The sequence below is a fragment of the Hemiscyllium ocellatum genome, chromosome 1 (assembly GCF_020745735.1).
Source record: "Hemiscyllium ocellatum isolate sHemOce1 chromosome 1, sHemOce1.pat.X.cur, whole genome shotgun sequence".
In the NCBI taxonomy this organism is placed as follows: Eukaryota; Metazoa; Chordata; class Chondrichthyes; order Orectolobiformes; family Hemiscylliidae; genus Hemiscyllium; species Hemiscyllium ocellatum.
Window position 1 is genome coordinate 25,990,859 of NC_083401.1, and position 24,325 is coordinate 26,015,183.

Here is a 24,325-nt window from a genome sequence, read left to right on the forward strand (position 1 = left end):
TTCCTATAACAAGGAGACCAGAATTGCATGCAGTACTCCAATAATGGCCTAACCAATGTCCTGCACAGCTGCAACGTGACCTTCCAACTGCTATATTCAATGGACCAATGAATAAAAGGCAAGCATACCAAACACCTTTCTCAATATCCTATCCACCTGCGACCCCACTTTCAAGGAATTTTGAACCTGCACTATGGACCTTCTTTGTTCAGCAACATTCCCCAGGAACTTAACAGTACAAGTCCTGCCCTGATTTGCCTTTCCAAAATGCAGCAACTCACATTTACTTAAAATTAACTACATCTGCTACTCCCCAGCTCATTGGCCCATCTATTGTAGCTTTTCTCTCCTACTACTGATGTCAAGTGAAATATCTTGGCCTTATGGACCAGCAGGAAGTATCATGACACACACGCCTTTGTCGCAACACTAAGTTCTTCTGAAGGATAAAAGAATAGACTATGGAGGGAAAAAGAATACCCCAGCAATTTTGTATCAAAATTGTGTTGTAAATTCTCTTTGACTAAAAATGAAATTGTTTTTCTTGTGAAGTGCATCTATTGTACTCTTGAGGTAACCTTCTTCGCTATCCAACTAAGGAATACTCAGCTAACTGGGAATCAGTAAAACTGAGGTAATGAATTTCTTGCAAGTGAAATTGGAGTCTTGAGTTTAAAGTTGCAGGAGTTTAGCGGCTAGTATGTAAAAGTCAAGGAACATATTGAGCATTGTGGCAACTGCATAATTTAGTATTTAACAGTTCTATTTTGTGATGATTTGCTATCAGATCTCAAGGCATCTCAAATATTGTGAACACATGATGTGCCGTGACCAGGCTAAAACTAAATAATTAACCAATTAGCTGTGATCTCACCACTCAAATGGAGAGAATGGTCCTAAACAGACTGAAGCAGAAACATCTCTTTTCTCATTCATATTTAGGATGATAGACTTTTGATCATAGAAGTGTGTATTAGTTTTTCTTTAAAAAGATTGCCAAATTATGCTTCTCATCCTGGCTAATTTATATACTGTGGTTTTGAAGAAAATTAATGCTTCATTTTGTGTTATTGGTTGAAGACCACAAGACTATAAAATGTGGGAGAAATAGCCATTTTGCCCATCAAATCAACCCCGTGAAGTCATAGCTGATCTGAGAATCATGACCTGCACTTTTCTGTCTCATTTGCAGAAACCTTAATTCCCTCATGATGAATAATTTGTCTATTTCAGCCTTGAATATGCTCAATGTATGACAGCCCTCTGCGGTAAAGAATTTCCACAGATTCACCACCATCTGACAGAGAAACAAAATACTCCTCATCTCTGTCCTAAGTATCTAACTCCTTACTCTGAGATTATGCTGAGATTATGGGAGAAAGGAAGCAAGCCATCAGAAGTTGAGACTGAACTATATTTCCTCATGAATAAATTATTGACTTAATGGACAGAGAAACATATATCTATGGAGTGGGATTTTTTCAAGTATTTTTAAAGTTAAATGGGCTGTGTTATTTTTTGTTCATTTGTAAACATCTCAAAACTTAATCTTGTGCAATCCATTCAGTCACTGGAAATGCAAATGTCTTTTTACAAGTTATCAGTATCCACAGGGACTGTAAGAAAACTGTCAGGCCATCTGTGTTATTACTAAACATTAGCTCCACTTATGCTTAGTTGCTGGAATTTTAAAGCTGGGACTGAGAAAATACTCTCAAATAGACTGAAGAATAAAATCTTTCTCAGCACAAATATTCTCCCATTCAAGTGCAGAAAACTTATTTATACACATTCCATATATGTTCTGCATCGTTTTGTTGTGAAGCTACTCACTTTTAATTTTGCCACAGTAACTTTCTCACTGCATCTCAAAGCCAACCGCCTGCAGCCAATGTGAATAATTTGGAATACTGAAAAGAGTAAGTTATTGGCAGAAAGCCAGGCTTAAGTTAATCTACTTATCAGAAAAGTATTTATATACGTGTTTCAATATCATTCCTCTCTTGCAGAATAAACTTATTCTATTGTTCCCTCCATATCCTAAACTATTGGCCAATAAGTTTATATCAACATAGCCTTCCATCTTTAACTTAGAAACTCACATCCACATAATAAGGGAATACTCCTCTTGTAAGGGCTTGGAATTCAGATTTTGGAAATCTGTGATCAATGCAAAGCTAATTGGAAGAATTGATTCATTCCTGATGAAGGGCTTATGCCTGAAACGTCAAATTTCCTATTCCTTGGATGCTGCCTGACCTGCTGTGCTTTAACCAGCAACACATTTTCAACTAATTGGAAGAAAACAACTTAATTGCAGTTCCACCCATCTGCCAGCCCATTGGAATATGTATCACACATCAGTCTCAGTGACAAGATGGCGCCAGACATTGATTGAAAATGCCACCAATATTTGCCGGTATAAAAATGTAAAACAGGAAGCACTCTAAATTTTGTTCCTCTCATATAAATTGATGAAATTCATACAGATTCACGTTTGATATTAATTGCTGAACATTTGAAAGATTATTTTCTTTTCTATCTTTCCTGCATCCATGCATATGATTTAGTTACCAGCTTTACAGGACTACTGGTACGAACTGCTCTGAAACATAACAATATGATGAGCTTTTTGGCTCAAAGACTTCCCCTCAGAATCAAACTGTCATCACCATGAAACACTAGAACAAAGTTTCTGTCCTGGGTTGGAACTCGAAAGTGCAGATCATTTCTGGGTTCTGATCCTGTTCGACATTGATGTGACACATAAGGGTCATTTTTGATTGAAATGCCGATTCATGGCTCGAGAGCTCCAGACACTGGAGGGTCAGTGGAAGGGTGTGCAGCAATGAAGGAGCTACAGTCCAACAATGTGCATTAGGGAGGGGGAGAGAGTACCTCAAATGATTAAAATTCTAAACCATCATTTCAACAAACTGTGACCAGTTGTAGGTTACATACCGCAGTATGTGCTTGAATAGTGAATTAAATGATTGATTCCACTCTTAACTGTTCCTAACCCTGGTCTGCTACCATGAGCTGATCTTTCTCTGGTTGTGGTTTGGCTAAAGCAGGGAGAACCCCCTGACAGACTGAAAACACCCCTCCATTGGATCTCACAGATTTTGGGTTAGGTAGCTGTCTCACCTCAGACTTACCTTCCGGGAAAATGGTCTGTTGGCAAAGGTAAAGTTGCCATAGTCTTAGCAAGACTATCAAGATCCTCTGTCTTTCGAGAGACAGAGAAATAGAACTGAAGGTAGTTTAACTTAAGGGTCACTGCATCTCAGGCAAAGAGAGAAATTGCACTGGATACTCTTGCATAGTAACCTCAGCCAGCATTAGGAATTGAATCTTTGCTGTTGGCATCACTCTGCATTGTAAACCATCCACTCAGCCAACGATGCTAACCCAATCTCTACAGTAATGGCTTCAAGAATCCAGGGCATTGTCGATGCTTAAGGGGAGATGTATTAATTTAGCAACAATGAGATTAGGTAGTTATTCCTCAAGAGCAGATTATTTCACTCGGGGTTTTCAGATGCTGTGCTTTATATTAATATTGGTTACATCACTTATTAGCTACTTTTTCTCAGTAGTGGAAGTGACTGAAGAACGTCTCGGCAGCATGAACCTTTGTTTAATCTGAGAAACTTGGGCCACATTTCCAATCTTTTTATTAATTTGTTCTTGAGACTTGGGCATCATTTTTTAAGACCAGCATTGCTGCCCATTCTCGTTGCCCTTGACTTAGCAATGGTGAGCAATCTTCCAAAATGATTGATTCAAAATTAAGAGGCAACAGGCAGGAAAGTGAAGCTGATGCCAAAAGCAGAAATCTCATGACCGTTTTGAATGGTGGATAAAGTTTGAAGGTTACATTTGCTATTATTTCTTATGTTCTTGTCTTTAAGTCTTTGTGATATGGGTGAATCTTTAGTGCTTTTAGAGAGGGAGATCCAAGATTTTGGATCAGCATTAGTGAAGGGATGATAGCACATTTCCAAGCCAACATTGTTCACAACTTGCAGATGAAAATGCATCATAGTGAAACAATCCAAGGGGCAAAAGGAGAAGAGGAAATAAATGTAACCATCACTGGAGAAAAGGGCTAGGGAAACTAATGGAGCTAAAGACCTAATGCCCCCAGATCTGATGGGATACATCCTAGGATATTAAAGGAGGTAGTGACAGAGATAGTGATTCCATTGGTAATAATCTTCCAGAAATTCTTAGACTCCAGAACAGTCCTAGAGGTTTGGAAAACTGTCAATTTAACATCCTTATTTTGTAAGGGAAGGAGACAAAGAAACAGTTAACGATAGGCTGGTAGCTAATGTCTATTATTGGAAAAATGTTACAGTCAATTATAAAGGATATAATAGCAGAGCTTTTAGAAATATATAATATAATCGAGCAGAGTCAATATGACTTCATGAAGGGATAATCATGCCTGACAAATTTACTAGAATTGCATGACGAGGTAACAAGTAGAAAAGATGAAGGATAAGCAAATAATGTAATAAATTTGGATTTTCAGAAGGCATTTGCTAAGGTTTCACAATTAGGCTACTTTATAAGATAACTGATTCTCTGTTTTGAAGAAAGGTCACTGGACTCAAAATGTTAACTGCTTTCTTTCCACAATTGCAATCAGAGCTACTGAGGTTATCCAGCAATTTCTGTTTTATAATAAGATAAGGTTTTGGACATAATATATGAGAATGGGTAGAGGGTTAGCTAATTAATAGAAGACAGAGAGTTGGTAAATGGTGTGCATTTTTTATGATGGAAATCTGTAACTAGTGGAATACCAAAGGGATTAATGCTGGATCCACAATTATTTCAATATATATTAATGACTTAAATGAGAAAAGTGAATGCATAATATGTAAGTTTGCAGATGACACACAAATAGGTAGCAAGGCTGCAAACACATCGAGACAGATTTAGTGAGTGTGCAAGTAACTTGGCAGATGAAATATAAGGTGAGAAAATGTAAGGTAATGTACTTTGGCAGGAAAAATAGAGGACCTAAATATCATTTAAATGGAGAATGACTGCAGAAAGCTACATCACAGAGGGATTTGGAAGTTCTTATCCGTGAGGATGTAGACCAAAAGCTAACATCCAAGTTTAGCGGATAGTAGGGAGGGCATATGGAATGTTGGCCTTTCTTTCAAAAAGAATGGAGTATGGCATGGACAGGATAAATAGACAAGGTCTTTTCCCTGGGGTGGGAGAGTCCAGAACTAGATGGCATAGGTTTAGGGAGAGAGGGGAAAGATAATAAAAGGGACCTAAGCAGCAACTTTTTAATGCATGTATGGAATGAGCTACCAGAGGAAGTGGTATTAAAAAGGCATCTGGATGGATATATGAATAGGAAGGGTTTAGATATGGGGCAAGTGCTGGCAAATGGCACTAGATTAGGTTCAGATGTCTGGTCGGCATGGTTGAGGTGGACTGAAGGGTCTGTACATCTCTCTGACTCTATAAGAGTAGGGAGACTTTGCTAGATCTATACAAGGAACCAATTAAACCTCAGTTTTGAGCCCTTATCTAAGAAAGATTATATTAGCAGACAGTCTAGAGAAGGTTTACTAAGCTGGCATATGGTATAGTGACAAGGTCACAAGATCTGCTCCCCCACTGGTGTGATCTCCAATACACGCACACATACATTCTGTCTGTCTGTCTCTCTCTCTCTCACACGCAGACTCTCACTCTCCCTCTCTGTCTCTAATTTATCTCCTGGTCTTGGCCTCCAGCACATAGAACCTGGGAACTGCTTGTAACTCTAGTCTTAATCACTACTGTCACTGACACTGCCAGGACTACAGACTAGTTATTTCTCCAGCCAATAAACACTCTTATAGGGAGAGATTGTGTAGGTTGGGTCTGTATAAGAATGAAAGATAATCTTACTCTAACGCACAAGTTTCTTATGGGGGACATGATAAGGTAGATGAGAAAAGTTGTTTTCCCTTGTGGGTGAGTCTAGTACCAGAGGGCGAAATCTCAGAATAATGGGTTAAATATTTAAGAGATGAGGAGGAGGGAGTTCTTCTCTTAGAATGTGGTGAAACTATGGAATTCTTTACCATAGCTGTTGTGCTAAGTCATTGAGTATATCCACAGTTAAAACAGCCAGGTTATTAATCAATAAGGGAATCAAAGGTGATGGGGAAAAGGCAGGAAAGTCATCAGCTCAGCAAAGATCTCATTTAATGGCAGAGCAGACTCGATAGGCTGAATGGTCTACTTTTGTTCATATGTCTTATGGTTCTCCGTGCCTGCTATCCTTATCTTTTAGGTGGGAGGGAGTAGGAGTTCGGCAGCTGCTTGCAAAGAAGCTTTGCCCACTTGTTGCAGTCATGTAATTGAAAAGAAACTCTGGCAAGTTCCTTCCTTTCAGATTTGACATCTGACATAGTATAATAGATACAACCTAAACACTCTCAGAGACCCAGTGCGGTGAAGCAGTTATAGATTTATAGACGAAATACCACTTTTACAAAAAAAAGGTCTGTTGCATGAAAGTCAGCACTATCATCACATTATGCTTCAGGTTTAATACAGATTATGAAAAATGTGTCATGGATTTTTATATTGAAGCAGAAACTGCATTATATGTTAACTGGGGAATTAAGTTGCTGAATTAACAGTTTGATATTTGGCAAGTGTTATGAAAGCACCTCAGGAAATTTGTTTCTGAGTGCTTCAGCTTTGCACCACTTACAATTTCATTACAACTGCTCAGAACTGTGCTTTCAATATTCTAAACAGCTGACTGTCACTGAGTTATTCAATTGCTATAACAAGTGAATATTAGTGAACCAGTTTGATCAGACTCAGGAAAAATAAAAAAAAGGACAGAATTAAGACTCTTTATTCAAATGCACACAGCATTCCTAATAAGTTGAATGAACTGATAAACTAAAGTCACCAAAGTCCGATCAGGCCAAAGGGCTGCTCTCTCATTCGAGGAAACATGTGACAATTGGTGGTGGTTTGACCTGAGGGTTATCACATTTCAGGCAACAGGAGAGGTTGAAGAACAAGAGGCCTTCACGTTGGTGCAGGAAATGAACCTAACACTGAGCGTATCACTCTACATTACAAACTAGCTGTCCAGCCAACTGAGCTAAGCGAGTGCCATGATGGCCTGAGAATACAAATAGCTTAACAAACATGGTAAGCTAGGCATTACAAAGATATGGCTGCAAACTGACCACAGCTGGGTCCTGTATATTTGACACTGTTTGATAGTTTGCATGCCTAAGAAGAAAAGAAAAGGAGGCAGTGTCTCTGTAATAAAGGGTGAGATTGGCACAGCATTGAGAAATGATTCTGGTTAGAAGGATCACAAAGGTACATTGTGATTTTTCATGGTCTTTAACCTGTGTATTTTCAGGTAGGGAGTGGATTTTCAGGTCTGGGATTCTCCCTGCCATCCTTAAATTGTCCTCAGTTTTACATATGGGAGATAATGGGCAAGACCTAGGGTGGCCTAGGATCTCTTCTGCCAAGGGGCCTCTTTCCACATTGGCTTTCCTGTCCATTTCAAAGGTCACAAGATCTGCTCCCTCACTGGTGCATTCTCCTATACACACATATACATACATATACATACACACACAGACACACACACTCACTCACTCTCTCTCTCTCTCCCCCCCCCCCCCCCTCCCGACCCCCGATTAATTTCTTGGTCCTGGACTTGAGGACATATAACCTGGGAAATGCTTGTAACTTCAGTCCTAATCATTGCTGCCACTGACACTGCCAGGATTACAGAGTAGCTATTTCTCCAGCCAATAAACACAGTTTAGAATGTTAAATGATTGTGGAGCTGCCACGATTTATGGGGATACATTCCTCTCTGACTCTTTGGATGGTGCTATGGAAAAGCCTACCCTGAAAAAGAAATTTTCCATAGAGTCAATTTGGATGGAGATAATAAATTGTAAAGACAAGAAGTCAATTGTGGGAATGATTTGTAGATCGACCAACAATAGCCAAATTTAAGAACAAAATATAAATCAAGAAATAACAGAAGATTTTAAGAAAATACTACAATAAGCATGGGAGATTATAAATTTCACAAAGATTGAATGAATCAAATTGGCAAAGGTAGTTTGTAGACTGAGTTTAGAAAATATATTCTTTCAACAAATATTGTTTGGAAACAACGAGGGAACAGGCTGATCGAGGAGAAAGTGAGGGCTGCAGATGCTGGAGATCTGAGTTGGATTGATGCTGGAAAAAGCACAGCAGGTCAGGCAGCATCTTTTGATTTTTTTCATATCATTTTCTCTGTAACTAATAAACTCACCATTTTGCCAATTAAAGAAAGCCTGGTTCAGCTACTTCATAAATTCGTTTGGATCTGAAAGAAAGATTTCCACAACGGAAGGGATCCTTTTTAAATCAACCTTCTTGCAATCAACCAACATGGTGGGTAAATAAAGAAGGAGAGCTTGTTAGGGTCACCTGGGAGATTAATAATTTGGGGTATCTTGTCTGGAATTGTAAAATATTGTGGAACTTCACCACAAATTGGCAGAAACAGTCTTAGAGGAAGTGACAGCAGAGATAATGAATGCATTGTTTGTAATCTTACAAAATTCATTAGATTCTGGAAAGGTCCGAGAGGATTTAAAACCGTAAATGTACTGCAAGCTGAATATTGTGTTGTTTGTCTGTTTAAAAAAATCTCCAATCAAGAAAGGAGGGAGACAGAAAGCTGGAAAATGAGCCAACTGGTCTATTGTCTGCCATTGGAAAACTGTTAGAATTATCAATATCCTTAAATATTAAGGAGGTAATAAGAGGACAACGAGAAAATCATAATCCAAATAGACAGAGTCAACATAGCTTTAAGGAAATGAAACGGTGTTTGACAAATTCATTAGTTATTTGAGGATGTCGCTAGCAAGGTCGATAAAGGGATGCAATGAGTTGCCACCTCAAAGGTCCTGTCCATAACAAGAACACACAAGGAGATACTGTTCCCACTGGTGAAACAGCTAAGAACAAGAGGGCACAGGTTTAAAGTATTTAGCAAAGAAAAACCAAAAACAATATGAGGAAGGCTTTCTCATGGACCAAGCTGTTTGGGTCTGGAATGTATTACTTGAGAGCAGACACAAGTTTAACTCAGCTGTTATGCTTATGTGAAATAACGTTTGCTTATAGCTTTACTTTGCCTGCCCAGAGAGTGGTATGGAGCTGGCAGAACTCAATGCTGTTATGTCAATCCGCTCTCTAATAAAATATGCGAGACTTCTTCATAATCAGCAGATACAGACAACATTATGATTTGGCATTAATTGATTAAAATGTGATCACATTCTCAGCACAACTTCTCAATTCCATTTAAGAAGAAGAAATGTAACAAAAAAACATAAATCAGACAAACTCACCCGTGCGCTTTGTCCTGCAATAAGCTGGTCATCCTCGGTCTGAACACTTGTTCGGCTCCGGACATCATAGTCTTCTTGTTCAAAGTCTGAATCATCCTCCAGTTCTTCTGGAGTCTGAATTTAAAAAAAAACAATATGGAAAGAACGGGGGTTATTATGAAATGTAATCTTTGCATGGTCTGATTCTGTTAAGCGTGCAGATGCCACAAGATTCTATAACTCACATTAAACAATTGAAAAGGGCAGCAGCTATTACATTGTAGAGGGTCGTCATTTTTCTTAAGTAGAACTGAGACCATGACTAATCCCTGGGTTGCCAGACAAAGCCCTATCCTGGAACATTTCTTTGTGAGCTCTAATTAATAACAAGCCAAATTTCAATAAAAATCCCATGTAGAACTGCACTGTAAATCCATCTGCTCCAGGGGCTATGAATGCCTGACACACTGCTTTCTAATTCTGCTTCACCTAATGACTCTTCTTGCTGGAGGTCATTTAATTGTAAAATTTAGATGTCTCTGAGAAAAGTGGTCTCATTTATTTTACTTGAATCTTTTAAGGCAATAGCTGCAGAAATAATGGAACAATGTCAAAAAGCGCCTGAGATTCAGTATTTTATTCTTTCCATCTGCTCCTTTTTGTGACAAGTATGTTCTCTACAAGAGAAGGGTAGCATAGTGATTATGTGCCTAGATTAGCAATTGAGAAAACTGGACTAACAATTCACCATGTGTAAGTTTACATTGCAGTGCAGTTATTTCAAAGTTCTGGGAATAAAATGTTGGCATCAGAAAAAGTGACTATTGGCTTGTTGCAGAAATCCAGCTTGTTCACTGATTGTCCTTTAGCAAAGGATGTATGTCATCCTTGCTCATTTTGGTTGATACATGAAACAATCCTGGAACTATGTGGCTGGCTCTTCATGTTCCATTCAACTCTTTACAGTGGTTCAACAACTAAGACCACTACCAACTTCTCAGAGCAGATGTGAATGGGCAATAAAGGCCAGCATTGTCAACAAGGCTCACATCCCAAAATTATTTAAAATTTGAAAATGCATTCTTCTATTTTTGACCTCCCAGACTGCAGCTATTGCCTTAAAAGATTAACAATTCTCAAATCACCATCATCACTCAGTCACTGCACATGATGCTGCATGTTTATTTGAAGGAGGGTGTATCCTAAAGGACATTTGGATACCATGTTATTGCTAAAAAGATTCTACTGGATCCTCAATAATCTAACATTCTGAATTGGAATGCCCATTGTTCCTAATTTTTCCCACAGATCCATAAATTTTAAAATGTTGATTAAATGTGTGGCTGCCAAAACAAAAGATTTTGCCCAAAATTATCTGTTGTTCCCATTGACAGGATTCAGTTAATGCATGTGCACCGGCTATACAGTTATTTTAGCCCAAGTATTTAACATGCGTATTTGAACAGAATTACTTTAACTCTATTGTAAAACTTAACAGAATGACAGATTATTCAACTAAACAGCAACCATTCCAATGTAGTAACATTCCATAAGCACACCATTGGTAAAGGCAAATTCAGTAAAATAGATTATCTCAATATGATGTTTCTCCAGTCCAGGAGGAAAAAACACCAAGAGAAAATTCTGGCAGAGTAAACTCCACCTTTTTGCAGAAATGTATCCACAGCAAAATTCAAAACCCCAACAACTGCTGAAAGCTAAATTAAAACCCCACATCTGTGGGAGCCTGACTCCATCTAGTCATGCAGCTTCTATTGTTCTAAATGAAAAATAAACAAAGGCCTCACAAGTGATTAACTTTATTGGATTTGAATAGATACTCACCAACTATGACTCTAAACCTCTTTTCAAAAGAAAAGACAAACTACATCTCTTAAAGCCACAGCATCATTGCATTCCCCCTTTAAAAAATCTCTCAATGGAGAAAGATTTTCATTTTTAAAAACCTTTAGTCTTATGCTATTTGTTCAATATAATGCATACATATTTCACTGACTCTAAGCATGCAAACATTCAACAGTACAATGCATTTCAATTGGTCCTTTTTCAGCCACTAAACACCTTTATCTTTCTTCATCAAAGTTGTGACAGCACACCAGTAATTACGGTCTCTTGCCCTGTAATGTGTATAACTTTCAGAGTAAATGGTTGAAACAAAAAAGTCTTGTATTTTTATCTTTAACTTTTTCCAAAAAATGCTAAAGGGTTATGATCAGTATATACAATTGTCTCAGATACATCACTAGCAACATAGAGATGAATGGCATGGAAACAGACCCTTCAGCGCAACTTGTCCATGCTGACCGGATATCCGAAATTAATCTAGTCATTTGGGCCACATCCCTCTAAATCCTTCCCAATCATATGCCCATCCAGATACATTTTAAATGTTGTAATTGTGCTAGCCTCCACCACTTCCTCTGCCAGCTCATTCCATACACACACCACCTTCTACATGAAAAAAGTTGCCACTTAGGTCCCTTTTAAATAATTCCCCTCTCACCTTAAACCTATTCCCTCTAGTTTTGGAATCCCCCACCCCAGGAAAGGAGCTTCGCTATTCACTCTACCCATGTCCCTCATGATTTTATAAACCTTCATAGGCTCACCCTTCAGCCTCAGGCACTCCAGGGAAAACAGCTGCAGCCTATTTAGCCTCCCCCCAACAGTTCAAGCCCTCCAAACCTGGCAAGATCGTTGTAAATCTTTTCTGAACTCTTTCAAGTTTCACAACATCTTTCCTATAGCAGGGTCACCAGAATTGTATTAAATATTCCAAAAGTGACCTAACCAATGTTCTGTATAGCTGAAACATGAATCATTCCTCGTGAAGGGCTGCTGCCCAAAACATCAATTTTCCTGCTCCCCAGATGCTGCTTGATCTGCTGTGCTTTTCCTGCACCATTCTAATCTTGACTCTGATCTCCAGCATCTGCAGTCCTCACTTTCGCCTCCCATCTCCAGCACAAAATGCCTGTCTACCTAGGACTCCTCTTTCAAGGAACTATGTATGCGCCGTCCAAGATCTCTTTGTTCAGCAATTTTCACCAGAACTTTATCATTAAGCATGTAAGTCTGATTTGCCTTTCCAAAATGTAGCACATAAATGTTGAAATGTTACAATGCCAGCACCAAACTCGAGATCACTCAATTGTGGAATATTTCTGTTGATGAATATCCAATTTTCTGGAAAAATACGCAAGAGGTCTTTCTCCCATCTCGCCATCTGCTTGCAAGAGTATAGAACACCAACACCCACATCATTCGCATCAATAGCCTTCTTGAGTGGCTTTGCATACTGAGGTATGCTTAACACTGGGGTGGTGGTCAACACAGTTTTCAGATTGTTGAATGCCTCTTGACATTCCTCCATCCACAGAAAAGTTCTGCACATTTTCAACAAGTCAGTCAGCGGAAAAAACCATACTGCTAACATTTAGCATGAATTTTCAATTAAAAATCTGCCAGGAATTGTAGTACTACTCTCTTCATCGATGGTATAGGACAGTCCCCACTAACCTTTATTTTCACATCATGTGGGGCCATCTGTTCATGTCCAATGATATAACCTGGGAACATGGCTTGGACTTTTGCAAATTCACTTTTTGTCAGGTTTGTCAGCAAGCCTGCCTTTTGAAGTCAATCAAACAATTTTGCTATAAGGAAAATATGTTTCTTTCATTTGACTGAAAATCATCAGATCATCTATGGATACTGCACAATTGAGTAATCCTGAAATGATTTTATTGGTTTGTCTTTGAAATGTAGCTAGTGTATTTTTCATACCAAATGGCATCACTTTAAACTGGCAAAATCCATTCACTGTTACAAAAGCCAAAACTTCCTTCGTTCCCTTAAGTAATTCTAGCTTCAAAATATAAGTTGCTTGTCTTTCCTTCTCAATACAGTCTTTCAGCCATGGAATAGGATATGTATCAGATTTTGTAACTACATTAATTGTTCAGTAATCAATATGTAAATGTTGGGTTCCATCTGTTTTTGGCACCATAACTATGGGTGAGCTCTATTCATTATAATTTACTTTGATTATATTGTCTTTGAGCATACTTTCAATTTTGTTTTGAATTTTAGAAGATTAAGTCTAAAAGGATGCTGCTTACAAGTATCACATTATCCTTTTGCTTTCCTTCCATATCAAAATCCCACTTGAGCATAAACACACAACACACTCATCGTAGTTTTCCTTCTATCTGCCATTCTTATCAAATAATTCACCTCACTCAATTTCCTGCCGATTTGATAAGGCCCAGTTAACCTCACATTTAAAGTTTCACCTACCACTGGTGGTAATACAAATACTTTTATCTCCTCTAGCAAAACTACAAATTTTTGATTTTTTGTCAGCTTCCTGCTTTATCACATGCTGTGCTACTTTCAAATGCTGTCAGGCCAACTCATCACTCCATTTAATCTTTCCCTAAAATGTGTGGTCTCTGAACTCTTATCAATGTTTCATTCATTAATTTCAGTGGTCTTTTCACTTCATGCCTGAAAGCTAATTCAAATAGGCTGAATTTAGTTGATTCATTCGGTGCATCTCTAATGTGCCAAATTCCTTTATCCTAATCTTCTGGAAAATCTTGACAATAAGCTCAACATGGGTTGTAAAATTTGGTGCCATTGTTCTAATGCTCTTTGTGGTTCTTGATGATATGTCATCAATTTAAATTGATTTATTCCAAAGCCATCCATAACTTCCATGAATAATTTTGATGTAAACATTGACCCTTGATCTGACTATAGTGTTTCTATGGGTAGTATATATCTAATAAAACATTTCAGCAACTCTTTTACAATCCTTCCAGCTGTGACAATGAGTAGTGGAATGGCCTCCAGAATTCTATTAGACATATCCATCATGGTCAACAAGTATTAATTACCACTTTTCATTTGGGGGGGGGGGAAATCCTATACAATCAATTAACTTTCTTGTCAAAAGTTTCTCTAATGCTGGAATAGATATTTACGGCATTGGTTTTATCACTGACTGAGGTGTCCCTAATACCTGTCTGGCAAAATTCAACCATATCTCTATGCAGTCCAGAACAATAAAAATGTTTTTGAATTTTGGCTTGAGTTTTCCATACTCCCAAATGACTTCCTGCTGGTACCCCAAGTGCTACCCATAACATCTGCTTTCTGCAACCCACTGGTATTACAATTTAGAGTCAGAGAGATGTACAGCATGGAAACAGACCCTTCAGTCCAACTCGTTCATGCCGACCAGATATCCCAACCCAATCTAGTCCCACCTGCCAGCACCCGGCCCATATTCCTCCAAACCCTTCCTATTCATGTACCCATCCTAATGCCTCTTAAATGTTGCAATTGTACCAGTCTCCACCACTTCCTCTGGCAACTCATTCCATACCCGTATCACTCTCTGCATGAAAAAGTTGCCCCTTAGGTCTCTTTTATATCTTTCCCCTCTCACCCTAAACCTATGTCCTCTAGTTCTGGACTCCCCAACCCCAGGGAAAAGACTTTGTCTATTTATCCTATCCATGCCCCTCATAATTTTGTAAACCTCTATAAGGTCACCCCTCAGCCTTCAATGCTCCATGGAAAACAGCCCCAGCCTGTTCAGCCTCTCCCTGTAGCTCTTGATGAACTTCTGCCCATTTTTCATCTGTCTGGTCTCCATTTCCTCATCAAGACTTCATTTTTAAGATAGTAATATTCTAGGATACACTTAGATTCTTTTTCTGTGTGTGTTTTTTGACACAACTGCTTTTTTTCATCTTTCTATTGTAATTCAACTAACCTCTCTGAATTAAAAATATCCACTTTGTGCTCTCCTGTTTTTGTTTTTTCCTCAACCATTGAACATAGTTTCTGATAATTGAACTTCAACTCCCTTATGTTTATTCTTTGGTTTCTCCTCCTGTTTCAATCTGTGGCTTTGTGGTCTTGTTATCACACAGTCAGAAAAAAATCCCAGGATATACTTCTTGCAGTATCTAATTTGCATGATTTTACACTGGCTTTTCAACCACAGTAAGCATCACACCCATCCATGATCCAGCTATATCATTACCAAGGATAAGCTGTAATTGCAGGAATGTCTCTATTACTGCTACCACCACTTCACTACTTTGTACCAGACGCTTCAACCTCATCTATACAATGGAGCACGACTTTTCTCACCATGAATTCCATATATTACCACCTTTTCTGGCAATTCTCCTGACAAAGCACACACTTCCTCATCTGTCACCATCAAAGATTGACTTGCTCTGAGATCTCTTAAAATGTTAATTTCTTTGCCTACTCCTCCTGGTGCACATGACTAAACTTTATCCATACAGGTAAATTCTTTAAAGAGATCTGGTACTTCCTTATTAACCAATCCATGACCAGGCTGCACATTCTTCTGCAGTCCTTAGCTTTCAATGCTACTTCTGTTAATAAACCCATTGATTTAAGTTGTCTCACCACATTTGTTTTCCCAGTGCTTTTTTAAACCACCAACATTGTTACTTCATGTGTTCTACTTTATTGCAGTGAAACCACCTGAAGGTTTTTTTGATTGTTACAAATATTTCAGCCTTATCTTTTGCAATAATGTGATGGGTTCCCCCATCATTAGGTTACAGGTATTTATAGATACTCCTCCTCCTCCAGTTGTTTCAAAGTCACCATTCACAACCAGATGAAGCAGGACTGCAGAGCTTCAATCTGATCTGTTGACTTAGCCCTGTTTACCACTTACTGGTTACACTGTTTGACACACAGATTGCCCAGTGTCTAGTTGCTTCACCAGGTGGACACCTCAATTTTAGATATGACTGGTATCACAAAGCTGGTCCCTTTTTTCTAAAAGTTGTTCCTTTTCTCAAGGATACTGTGTCTTTGATTATTTTCAGAGGGGTATAAAACTCTGAGGTGACTAGTTTGGTACAGAGATAAGAAAGGAATTTGAGAGGCCTTTTGTTTATATGTAAACGGATGACATCAGGCCAAAGTGGTTATGTTTTAGAAGTGATGTGTATAATGAAAGGGGAGTGGCCAGCTCTCTAGCTGAGCAGTTCAGCTGTGTAGAAATAGGCTCTCTCTCTTTCTGCCCTTCTAACTTCAACCTGTAAGCATTTGTGCCATTTTTACTGTTTCTTAAGGGGGTTTGCTTATTGGGACTGTTGTGTATATTTTGAACAGCATAATTAAGCCAAGTTTGGGTAGACTGGGTTCTGTCGGGGTTCTTTATTCTGTTCTTTGTGTTTCATTGTTTAGCTTTGTGACTACATATTTTGCCTGTTTTAACCCACCTGTTGTAGTCAACCTAGAGTACTTACTTCAGGTAATTTTCACTGTACACTTATGAAAGCAAGTTGCAAAGTTATGGTCTGGGCTGCCTGCTTAAGATTATTTTGAATGGTTTGGCCTCGTCCATAACACTGGTGCTATGCCTGGCATGTCTCTTGCACTTTTCATTGAACCACAGTTTATCTTCCCGGCTTGATGATAATGGTAAGGTGGGGAGGATGTAACGGGCCATGATATTGCAGATTATGTCCATGTATCAATCTAATTTGATCACAAGACCATTTGTTCCATCACTGCATGTAAGATTTTGGTAAAGTGTAGCTGTCATTCAGTCAGTGCCCTCAAAAGTGGTTCCTTATATCAAACAATTTTGCTTCAAGAATGCAATGAGCAATCAAAATTCTAAGTATTTCTTTATTTCACACAGATAGAGATGAACATTCCTTTATACCAGAAAAGCAAGTATATTTTCAGCCTCTTCAGGGAAAAAGCAGTAAAGGCAAATTAAATTATTCTGAGCATCGTTTCTCACTCAGTTCTAGCATACCAGGATTATATTTTGGACCTTTGATCTCTTGTGAGCTTGATGCCTTGAAAAGCCAGGACACTATACCCAGCATATAGCAGATGCTAATCAACATGAAGCATATGGAAAGTATATCAACACGATGTTTGCTAATGATTTGAAATTGGGCAGTGGAGGCAAAACTTCAAAGTTTGAAGATGGTAATATTCTCGGACATGTCGTAAACAGTGAGGAGAATATTAACAGATTTTTTTGGATTTGTTCATAGAACGTGGATGTCGCTGGCTGAGCCAGCATTTATTGCCCATTCCTAATTGCCCCTGAGAAGGTGATGGTGTGTTGCCTTCTTGAACTTCTGTAGTACATGGGTGGTTTAGGTAGACCCATAATGTCCTTAGGGAGGGAATTCCAGGATTTTGATCCAGTGATAGTGATACTATAATCCTCTGGCTCAGTTTATAAAACAAAGAACACAGCTAAACCACCTTTTTAAAGAAAAGCATAGAACATAGAACATTACAGTGCAGTACAGGCCCTTCGGCCCTCGATGTTGTGCCAACCTGTGAAAATAATCTGATGCCCATCTAACTACACCATTCCATTATTATCCATATGTTCATCCAATGCCCATTTAAATGCACTTAACATCAGCAAGTCTACTAGTGTTGCAGGCAGGCAGTTCCACGCCCCTACTACTCTGAGTGAAGAAACTACCTGTCCCAAATCTATCAACCTTTAATTTAAAGCTATGTCTCCTCATGTTAGCTATGTCACCATCTGAAGAAAAAGGCTTTCACTGTCCACCCTATCTATCCTCTGATTATCTTTGATATAATGAAAACTGCTTTGATATAATGAGTACTTGTGAGGAATATGTAACTGGAAACTTTTCTGAAGAACAGATCCTGCTAATTACATAGGTAGCAAAAATTGCAAATTGAACAAGATACAAACTGATGTCATCATTAAAATGTGTTTACTCTCCTCTAAATGTTCTAATATATGTTTTATGTGTGTATTCACAAGCCAAGTTGTATCAGCTTCCTGCATTAAATAGCTAAGTAAGTCATGTAGCTGATAACACTGTTTTTCCAGAAAGGTACAAAGACCAAAGTTGTTGTCTGTAACTCAGCTTAGCAACATAACAATGACTTGTTTACAAAATTACATAATTGGCTGTACACAGCACTGAATATTGGGAATGCACATTTATACTTAAGTACAGTAATAGTTGAAACACTGCAAGAAATGGAATTGTTCAGATGTTTTCTGGAATGCAAATAATTTATCATGTGACTTTGAAAATGAAGGTACCCATTTAATATGTGCTGATAACTAACTGCTGCTCATAAAAGAAATCAAGTAACATTGGAACAAAGGCAAAGAAAGATTTCATAGAGGTAAGAGATAAGACCTAATGACACCTAATTACTAGAAAACCAGGCTTTTAAACAAAAAAAACTATAGGGCCTCTATGGTAATAGTCCCCTAGATATCCTATTAACCTTGCTTTCTGCTTTACAGACCAAAGTAGTTAGCCATGAAGACATCCCAGAAACTGCAATCCTTTGTCTTTATTTCAGTAGAAGTCTTTGGGGACCTGATAAAATTTTCAATCATTAGTACTTCTAACTGCCACATATGCCATGAAATGCTGAAGCATGTCCATTTTCTGAAGGCTTGGATCCATTTTTATTTCAATCTGAACTTAATATAGGCTTGACACCAATTTAGATCATAGAAATAGCACAAAAGAGGGCCATTTGGCTCATCTTGTCTGTACCGATCCAAACACTCCCAGATGGCCCTTCTAATCCCATCTTCCTGAACATGGTTTATAGCCCTGCAGCTTACAGCACTAAAGGTGCAGATCTAGGTACTTTTTAAAATAATGTAGGTCTGTAACTTCACCATCAACTCTGGCAGTGAATTCCTGACACCCACCACCCTCTGCGTTAAAAATGGTTTTTCCTCATGTCCCTTCTAATCTTTCTGCCACTTAGCTTGAATCTGTGACCTCTGATGTTGAACTCTCTGCCAAGGAAAACAGATTCCTCCTGTCTACTCGATTTTTATCCCTCACTATTGTGTACATCTCAATCATGTTGCTCCGCCCTCAGCCTTCCCTGTTCAAAGGAAAACAATCTCTCCTCGTAGCTACATTTCTCCAGCCTGGCAACATTCTAGTAGTGTCGATGGTAGCCATGATGTGGAGGAATCGGTGTTGGACTGGGGTGGACAAAGATAAAAATCACACAACACCAGGTTATAGTTCAACAGGTTTATTTGAAGACACTAGCTTACAGAGCTCTGCTAACTGAAAAGGAAGCAGCGCTCCAAAAGCTAGTGCTTCCAAATAAACCTGTTGGACTATAAACTGCTGTTGTGTGATTTTTAGCATTCTAGTAAATCTTCTCTGCACATAATACTCCAGCGTGGCCTCGCAGGTGTCTTATACAGTTTCATCATTATATCCCTACTTTTGTATTCTAAACCTCTGTCAATGAAGGATAGCATTCCATATGCCCTCTTTATAATCTTATCTACCTGTACCGCTAAGTTTACGGACCTGTGCACTTACATGCCAAGATCTCCCACTTCATCTATCCCTCTCAGTATATTCCCATTTATTGCGTATTCTTGACAAATTTGGCTTTGTGTATATATAGCCTGGTGACTCATAAGAAATCATCATATTCCATCCTTTGTTCTCAGACACTTAACTGAGGGGATTTTTTTCCCCCTTTTACCTTTCTTGAAAAGCCTTGATGGATACATATAGCGGACTGAATAATGTCAGCTACAGTGGAAAATGTGGAAGAACTGTGCAAGAAGTCCAGTGACACCTGTCTCAATGTTAGGAAAAACGCGTTGCATCTTTAATCAAAGTTCTGGATATTGAGACAAAATTCCTGCCAGGTAGCATTGAATTGCTTATTTATGGAGTTATTGTTTGCTAATGATATTATTAGCTACTCATCTTTAATATCCAGCTTTCTATCATACCACCCATCACGAAAAAACTGGACATCATGAATTCTCTCATGGAAGTCAGAGCGAGTAACTGGCGTCTTCAGCTTGCCAAAGGAGTTATATGTTGATCACCAGGCACCAATATCTCAGGGAGTGCTATGCGGTATTGGCATCTGACATGTGCCAGTCCCTAAGATTGGTATATCTCCAAATCACTTACGCTGCACTTCTGTACTTTAACGTTACATGTTGAGGCACAATGGCAACAATGCTGCAGGATGGACACTGAGGGACATGTACGCAGCTCATGGACTGGGCCATGTTGCATCACTGGGGTATTTGTCTAGTGTCTTAGTGCTCACTCACTTTGTGCCTATCTGGATGCTGACAATATCTTTGCATTTCTTAGCTTTTCTGGGCCTTGCACCTCATCCAGAGATACTAGGCTTGCAAAATTGCTGCATTGCTGTATTGTTTCGGATGGACACAAAGTCAAGAAACTTGTCATTGTTGTCAGCAATCCTCATTCAAATCAGGGGAGACTTTGTTCAGGAGGTCCTGGCACTGTCAGTCAAGGGCAACCTCTGATTCCAGTCCAGGGTTAGATATGGTCAATCAGTTGCTCAGGACAATTAGAGCCATGGGATACAGTCCTTACAAGAGATGAGGAGCTACAGAAATAGTTAATGGTCTGATAGTAATCATCCAAGATACTTTAGATTCTGGAAAATTTCAAGCGGATTGGAAAACTGCCAATGGAACAACCTTATTTAAAAAGAGAGGGTGACAACAACTATATACGTACCAGTTAGTTTAACATCTGTCATTGCGAAAATAATAAACTCTCCTAAAAGGGATGTAAAAGCAGTACATTTGGAATACCTAATATGATCAAATCAAGTCAACATGGCTTCATGAAAGGGAACACATGCTGGACAAATTTATCAGAATTTCTTGAGCGTGTAACAAGTAAGATAACTAAAGAGCAGCTAGTAGATTAACATATTTGTATTTACAAAGTCCTTTGATAAAATACCACACATAAGACTCCTTAATAATTTAAGAACCCATGATGTTAGTATATTAGCATAGAGAGGGGATTGGCTAACTAATGGAAGACAGAGAGTTGAGTTGGTGGCGGGGGAGAGGTGGTGAGCATTTTCAGGATGATAACATGCAACTAGAAGAGTGCCACAGGGATCAGTGCTGGGGTTACGACTATTTACAACATACATTGGTTAAGGAAGTGAATATGTTTCAAGTTTGCGGATGACACAAAAATAGACGGGAAGACAAGTGGTGAGGATGACACAAAGTGTCTCCAGAGGGATACTGATAGGTTAACTGAGTCAGCAAAATATTGGAAGATAGAATTTAATGTCAGAAAATATGAGATTATGGAGTTTGGCAAGAAAGTTAGAAGGGTTGAATATTATTTAAATAGAGAAAAAGCTACAGAAAGCTGAAGCACAGAGGGATTGGTGATCCTCATTCATTAATCACAAAAAGCTAGCTAACAAACTCATCAAGTAATAGGGAATGTGAATGGAATGTTGGCCCTTATTTAAAATATAACAGATTCCAGAAATAGTGAAGTTTTGTTAAAATCACACAAGGTATGAGTTAGACCACAGCTGGAATATTGTGAATAATTTTGGTCCCATTTCTTAAAGAAAGATATATTGCCGTTAGAAATAGTCCAGAGAAAGTTCACTGAATGGGTCCCTAGTATGAGGCAGTGTTGAGTAGTTTGTGTTTGTATGCATTAGCATTTAGAAGAATGACAGGCGACCTTATTAAAGCATGTAAGATCCTTAAATGGCTTGATAGGGTAGATGCTGAGAGGTTGCTTCCACTGCTCGGAGAATCTAAGACCAGAGAGAATAAGCAAATACCTATTTAAGACAAAGATGAGGAAAGATTTCTTTTCTCAGAGGATAGTGAAGCTATGGAATTATTTACTGTAGAGAGCTGTACAGACTGATTTGAGTTGTGTTTTAATATGCAAGGGAATTGGGGGTTATGGGGAAAGAATAGGAAAATGGATTTGAAGATTATCAGATCAGCCATGATCTCATTGAATGGCAAAGCAGAATTGATGGACTGAGTGGCCTATTTCTGCTCCTCCATCTTATGAAATTATCAAAGAACAAAGAAAAAAGAAAGCCCAGGAACAGGCCATTCAGCCCTCCAAGCCTGAGCCGATCCAAATGTACTGTCTAAACCTGTATCCCTCTGCTCCTCACCTACTAAATGTGGATTGTAATTTAATATTCAGTTTCTTGCATCCTGCAATGACAATTAAATCACAGCCATTTACTTGAAACATTGATTCAATACCCGTTTAAGGATACTGTACACATCCAGATGGAATGCTTTCAATTTGCCTTTTTAACTTTTACTATTCTGTAAATTGATACTAGTTGTTTCTAGGATTTGTATTTGCAGCCTTCTACTCTCATTTGCATCTTTTCTATTTCACATAAACAGCATTGTTTATATCTAATCTGAATTCCCTTTTTGTTTCCCATTACCATGATAAACTAGGTTAAATCCCAACACCACTCCCCTCCCCCTGTCCCTCCCAACAACACTAGCAAATCTCCCTTGAGGACATTAGTCTCAGTTCTGATAAATTGTAACCAAAGCTTCTTGTATCGGTCCCATCTGACCCAGAACACCTCCTTAAGCCCCAGAATTCTGAAGACATACTTCCTGCACCATTTCTCAGTCATATCCTCATTTGTTCTATCTTCCTATGTTATATGTGATGCAAGGTACTAGGAGGAATCCTGAAATTACTTCACTGGAGATTTGTTTTTCAGTCTCTTCCTTATATCTTACTTTCGGACTTCACCCCCCCTTTTCTATTTATGTTGTTTGTGCCAAAGTGGATCACAAACTCGGGCTCTTCACTATTCTCCAAAAGGATGTTGATAGCCCATTCTGTGACATCTTTGACCCAGTGTTGCTGTGTGTTATTCACTTGACTGGGCTCCATTGGTAACTTATTGTATGAACAATAAACCTCTGGGTATAAAAGTTTAATTTGACCTCTCTCCATGTTGATACTTCATTTTCAGTTTGTGCTCCCTTGTATTTGAACCCTTCTCCACAGGGAACAATTTGCTGGATTGTTTTGATTCCTTTAGAGCTTTATTTAGGGAAACTCCAAGTCTCATCATTAAAATGCAGACACTGAGAGGTGAGGGACTGTCTGACTGTTTTCTATACAGAAGATCCAAAAATGTGCAGTTACATTTTTTTCTGGTACTATAAACCACTATCCCTCCTCCTGCTAAAACAATTGTTGATGTAATATACATTAGTTAATAACTATAATGCAGTACATATCTCCAAGATGGCGAGGGAATAGCAGAGCTGCATTCGGGCTCCTGGTCTGGGACTCGATCATTTCCATCTGCTCACTTTGTTTCTTTTTCTCTTTTCACTTTTGCTCTTTTTCTTCCTTCTTGTTTTTCTCTTTAAAAATATTTTTTGGTGTCTTCAGCAGGGTGAGAGTGAACCTTGCTTTCTGAGCTTGTATGGCCGCAGCTGTAATACAGGCTGCTTGCCCTGGTGATCAACAGCGGCATCAGCAGTAGGAAAGGCGATCAATTATTCTGTGTCTTTTTTTTCCTTTGGCTGAGTCATTTGGAGCTGGGCCTCACACAGTTCCAGGCTCCAGCTCCAGCATGGAGGCCTCAGAGATGCTGGTGGAGGAGGCCAGAGCCAGTGACCGATGACCGATGGTCGGCAGCAGTATCTGGAGAAGCATTGGGTGTGGAGCAGGATGTATGAAACGAGGCCCAAGGTTCCAAGCTTGGACTCTGCAGTTGCAGGAGTGGTGGCGACAGTGAGACCGTAATCAAGACCCTGAAGCCCGATACAGAGACCTGGCTGTTTTCAAGCAGCAAACAGAGAAGCAGCAGAGGGCAACAAGAACAGGGTAAGATGAACTCTATTGCAGTCAAACTTTATGTTATATCCAGTGTTTCAAGATAGTGTCAGAACATGGCGACACTTTACAAAAAAGCTCTTTTCACTTTCTTTTTATAACCATGTGGCAATAAATCTAATTCTACATTAATATATTTTTGAAGACACTGAAAAA

At 38.8% G+C, this 24,325-nt stretch overlaps 1 protein-coding gene across 1 annotated transcript in view; it reads right to left on the reverse strand.

Annotated features, from left to right (window-relative positions):
* Positions 1-24,325, reverse strand: part of ctnna2 (catenin (cadherin-associated protein), alpha 2) — a 1,237,032-nt gene that overhangs the window by 198,844 nt on the left and 1,013,863 nt on the right. Inside the window, exon 14 of the mRNA XM_060828354.1 lies at positions 9,429-9,542. Coding sequence (XP_060684337.1) covers positions 9,429-9,542 — 114 coding nt within the window. The remainder of the gene's footprint in view (positions 1-9,428; positions 9,543-24,325) is intronic.